General features: G+C 44.3%; 1 protein-coding gene across 1 annotated transcript; it reads left to right on the top strand.

The window, feature by feature from the left end:
* Window positions 1-1,117: 1,117 nt before the first annotated feature.
* LOC106297489 lies at window positions 1,118-3,548 on the top strand. Its single transcript, XM_013733721.1, has 4 exons — window positions 1,118-1,421; window positions 1,530-2,392; window positions 2,524-3,003; window positions 3,096-3,548. The coding sequence occupies exons 1-4, from the start codon at window positions 1,118-1,120 to the stop codon at window positions 3,546-3,548; spliced, it is 2,100 nt and encodes a 699-aa protein (XP_013589175.1).
* The last annotated feature ends 1,741 nt before the right edge of the window (window positions 3,549-5,289 follow it).

The following is a 5,289-nucleotide window of genomic DNA, read 5'->3' as shown; positions in this document are numbered from 1 at the left end:
TTAACATTCAAAACGTCCGAAGAAGAAAACGAAAAACCTTCTTCGACAAATCATTTTTCAAAATAGTTCCGCTCGGTCGCTACGTAGCAACCGAGCTCTTCCGAAACGTCAATATGCCATTAGTCCATGCATTCTCGTCTACCCTTCGATGCTATCTCCCGAAGACCGTAGCGAACCCATTTCATGTTTCCCGCCATTCTAAGTCATCGATCAAACTTTACGGTAAAAACCGCGAAAAGTCCGTTCTTAACGAAAGAAGCCGTAATAAACGCTTCGAGTCAGAAGACGGTCCAAAGGGACCTAAGACATGACTCGAGGCCCAACTTACGATTCCTAACCAACAGCCCGTAAGCCGCATGACGGTTTACGCTTGGTTCGTAAGGAAAGATAAATGTCAAGTTTCCGCGGATAAATATGAAATTTGAAGATAATTACGAAGATCGGAAAAAATAGAATATCTCCATTTTTATGCTATGGCAGCTTAAGGGCAGAAGAGGAAAAGCGTAAACCGACCTAGGAGCCAGTATATAATTAAGGAGTCCTAGGCGAGAGGCATGAGAGAGACTTTTCTCAGAGCAAACTTAGCACTTAGAGCAATTAGGCATATTTTTTGTTTTTGTTATTCGAGCTGGGACTCAACTAGGTTATTGCCGTCTTAGGGTTTTAGAACTAGGAATCTCACCGACAGCTCTCGTAGCCCAGACTCTTACCTTGTTGTAACGCTCAAACGGGAATTCGGAATAAGATCAACTTTGCTCTCTTTTCGATTTCTTATATTTTATCGTTGTTATTCTTGTGTTCTGATTGCTTGGCGTGTGGTATTAGCAGATTTCCGGGACCTCTGGAAAATTAGGGTTTTCCTAGTTTCCTTATTTAAACGGAACTCGACAGTGCGAATTTCGGTTCCCACATGGACCAGCTTTTTACCTTTATTTTTCGGTTATTTACTTAGTCTAAAACTTCTAACTTGTTTAATCCTTTTTGCAGTTAATGCCCCAGGTGCATGACCAGTAGACATACTCGGAGCAATACACAAGGGGACTTAATTTCGCTTACAAATCAGGAACTCGCAAGCTTAGAAAGAACCAACCGTCAACAAAAATCAATCACTGCAACAATGGCCGACTTCGGCACTCTAGAACAAATGGCCGCGTCTATGAAACAGATGCAACAGATGCAAGAGTTGCAGCAAACAATGGCAGCGCAGCAACTGGCTGCGCAGCGGGAACCACCTGTCCCAATTGGTGAGAGAAACCTACTTCATAAAATCCCTGCTACGCGCTCTGCTATCGCTCCTTCACCATGTCAAAGGGCAGATTTTGAGATAGAACCCGGCATGATCAATCTTGTCCAGAGAAAGATGTTCCATGGACTGTCAGCTGAGATACTGATGGAACACATTGAAGTTTTTGAAGAGATATGTAGTTTCACTCGTGCAAACGGCGTCCCACCCGACTGCATCAAATGCATGATGTTCCCATTCTCTCTAGCGGACAAGGCTTCATGATGGCTTAAGTAATTACCTACAGGTTCCCCAACTTCTTGGGAACAGGTTAGAGCAGCTTTCTTGGGACACTTCTACACGAAAGCCAAAACAGCTGCCCTAAGGAACAAAATCTCCTCCTTCAAGCAACTCGCTAATGAACCTTTCAACGAAGCTTGGGAACGGTTCAATGATACCTTCAAAGAGTGTCCTCATCACGGGTTCGACGATGACCATGTTCTAGGAATCTTCTACGATGGTATGGAATGGGAGTTCCGCAATGCTCTAAACGCAGCGAGGAACGGAGATTTCATGACTCAAACCACAGAAGGAGCTCACGCGCTAATAGAGAACATGGCAGCTAGTTCGTCCAACAAAAACGAGGAGACTGACCGTTCCAAGAAGGTGAACAGCATGGACACTAGGAAGATTGATGACCTCGCCGCTAAGGTCGATCTGTTGCTCAAGAACAATCAGAATCAGATCTATGTCATGGAAGAAACCAATCTGGAACCAGGCACTACAGATGCTGCAGCAGAAACCGAGACACCGGAAGAAGATCAGCAAGAGGTCAATTACGTTAACGGGCAGGGTTGGCAGTTCAAGAACAACCATCCAAACCCTAACGTGAGGAACAACCCGCATCTGTTCTCATACAAGACCAATCCAGACAACCCCAACGACAGATCTCAGGGAAATCAGTTCCAAAACACTGGATATCAGAAGCCATACTTCCAGAATCAGAATCATAATCAAAATGGGAAGATGTTCATCCTCAGCCAGGCTCAGAATCAATTTCAGAACCGGCAGAATAATCCACAGGCTGCTCCTGCAACCGCGAGCGGTCCGCCAGATGAGCTGAAGGGAATGAAGCAACAACTTCTGCAAGGTCAACAGATTCAAGGAAAGGCACCGAGATAAACACTCGGATGGACAACATGTTCACGGAATTAAATTCTAAATACGATGATGTAGCAAGCCACATAAGACAGATGGACGTTCAGATTGTTCAAACTGCTGAAACAATATAAAGGCAATAGGGAACACTCCCAGGGAAAACAGACAAGAATCCCAAGGACTGTAACGCAGTCGAGCTGAGAAGTGGAAGACATCTATCAGATCCTATCCCCAAGAAGCTCACTGCTCAAGAGAAAGGAAAACAGAAAGAAGGAGAACAACCTCCGCTTGAGGATGTCCACGACGACGATCATGAACCGGAAGAGCCAACTGCCGCAGAACCAGTAGCTCCCATGATGCAAGATCAACCTGTTCCTACTCGCGTCTACATTCCATATGTTCCCTACCCAGTCCCTGCTAAGAAATCACGCAAGGATTGCAAAGAGATGAAATGCAAAAAGATGTTTGATGAGTTGAATGTTAAGTTCTCTCTCATGGACGCGATTCAAATGATTCCTTCAATGCGCAGTCTTGTGAAAGGGCTGATCTCTGGGAAGAACTCTACAGACAACGACATCATGATGGTCTCGAAAGAATGCAGCGCAGTCCTTCAAAACAGAACAGTCAGGAAATTGGAAGATCCTGGAAAATTTGTCCTATTTATTCAGATTGGAAAAACAGTCTTCGCTTGTTCTTTATGCGATCTGGGTTCCAGTGTGAATCTCATGCCCTACTCAGTTACAAAACGCATGGACTAACCAACTTCAAGCCAACCAGGATTTCTTTGGTGTTCGCAGACAGATCAATCAAGTTGCCAGTAGGTGTTCTTGAAGATCTACAAGTTCAAATTGGTGACACCACTGTTCCGGCAGACTTCATGGTTCTAGAGCTCAAAGATGAACCAAAAGACCCTCTCATTCTGGGCCGACCTTTCCTGCGCACAGCTGGTGCAATCATTGATGTCCATAATGGGAGGATTGATCTCCAACTGGGAGATATTGTGATGAAGTTCGAGATGGATGAGCTTCTCAAACGACCTATGCTATATGGTCAGAACTTCACGATTAGCAACGAGAATGCCTCCTTGACCCCTCAACAAGGGATGATCGAAGAAATCCACACAGATGATCCTTTGGAAGTAGCCCTGATACGAGTAGAGTCTGAGTAGAACACGTGCAACGTTGATGCTAACGGGTACGAAAAGATGCTAGACTCGTGTGAAAGCATCGAGAAGACGGTCGCTTTTCTAAGTCTGGGGGAAATGAGCAATCAGATTTCACCAGAAGGAGCAACTGCTCCTAAAAAGCCGACCAAACCAACCAGCCGGCTCGATGATTCGTGGAGCGAACTCAAAGCTCAAAAGATCGAATTAAAGTCCTTTCCAGCGGGACTCAGGTATGCGTTTCTTGGACCTAATTTAACATACCCTGTCATCGTGAACTCTGAGCTTAATAATGTGGAAACTACTAAACTATTGTGTGAATTGAGAAAATACCACAAGGCAATAGGATATTCGTTAGCTGATATTCCCGGTATTTCACCTCATTTATGCATGCATAGAATACACCTAGAAGATGAATCGATGGCTTCTGTAGAACATCAGAGGTGGTTAAACCCAAATCTAAAAGATGTTGTTAAGAAAGAGATAATGAAACTTCTAGAAGTTGGTGTAATTTATGCGATTTCTGATAGTAAGTGGGTTAGTCCTGTTCATGTAGTTCCTAAGAAAGGGGGGATCACTGTGGTTGCTAAGGAAAAGAATGAATTGATACCCACTAGGACAATAACCGGTCACCGTATGTGTATTGATTTTCGTAAATTAAATACGGCTTCACGAAAGGACCACTTCCCGCTCCCATTTATTGATCAAATGCCTGAGAGATTGGCTAACCACCCATATTACTACTTTTTAGATGGTTATTCAGGTTTCTTTCAGATTCCCATTCACCCAGACAATCAGGAGAAAAAGACCTTCACGTGTCCTTACGGCACTTTTGCCTATAGGAGAATGCCGTTTGGTTTGTGCAACGCTCCTGCGACATTCCAGCGTTGCATGATGTCTATTTTCTCTGACCTAATTGAGGATATAATGGAAGTTTTCATGGACGATTTTAGCGTCTATGGGAACGCCTTTTCTATGTGTTTGTCAAACTTGTGTAGGGTCCTTTGGTGCTGCGAGGAAAAGCATCTCGTTTTGAATTGGGAGAAGTTTCACTTCATGGTGCGAGCTGGGATTGTTCTCGGTCACAAAATCTCAGAAAAGGGGATCAAAGTGGACAAGGCAAAGATAGAAGTGATGATAAGCTTACAACCTCCAAACTCTGTCAAAGGAATCAGGAGTTTCCTCGGACATGCTGGCTTTTACAGAAGATTCATCAAGGACTTCTCCAAAATTGCAAGACCACTCACTCGCCTGCTCTGCAAGGAGACAAGATTTGAGTTCGATAGCGATTGTTTGTCAGCCTTCCACACGATCAAAGGAGCTCTAGTCAGCGCACCCATCGTGCAACTACCAGACTGGGAGCTCCCATTCGAGATCATGACAGACGCAAGCGATTTTGCAGTTGGAGCTGTGCTAGGACAACGAAAAGACAAGAAGCTTCACGTGATCTATTACGCGAGCATGACTTTAGATGAAGCTCATTGTCGCTATGCAACTACAGAAAATGAACTTCTAGCAATTGTCTACGCCTTTGAAAAGTTCAGATCCTACTTAGTTGGATCGAAGGTGATAATGCACACAGATTATGCAGCATTGAGGTATTTGCTGACGAAGAAGGATGCGAAACCATGGCTACTCCGATGGATCTTATTGCTCCAGGAGTTTGACCTAGAAATCAAGGACAAAAAGGGCATTGAGAATGGCGTCGCAGATCACCTCTCCAGAATGAAGATAGATGAAGATACAT

The sequence above is a fragment of the Brassica oleracea genome, chromosome C6 (genome assembly GCF_000695525.1).
Source record: "Brassica oleracea var. oleracea cultivar TO1000 chromosome C6, BOL, whole genome shotgun sequence".
Taxonomy (NCBI): domain Eukaryota; kingdom Viridiplantae; phylum Streptophyta; class Magnoliopsida; order Brassicales; family Brassicaceae; genus Brassica; species Brassica oleracea.
The sequence above is the reverse complement of the archived record's forward strand: the minus strand, read 5'-3'. Positions and strand labels throughout refer to the sequence as shown.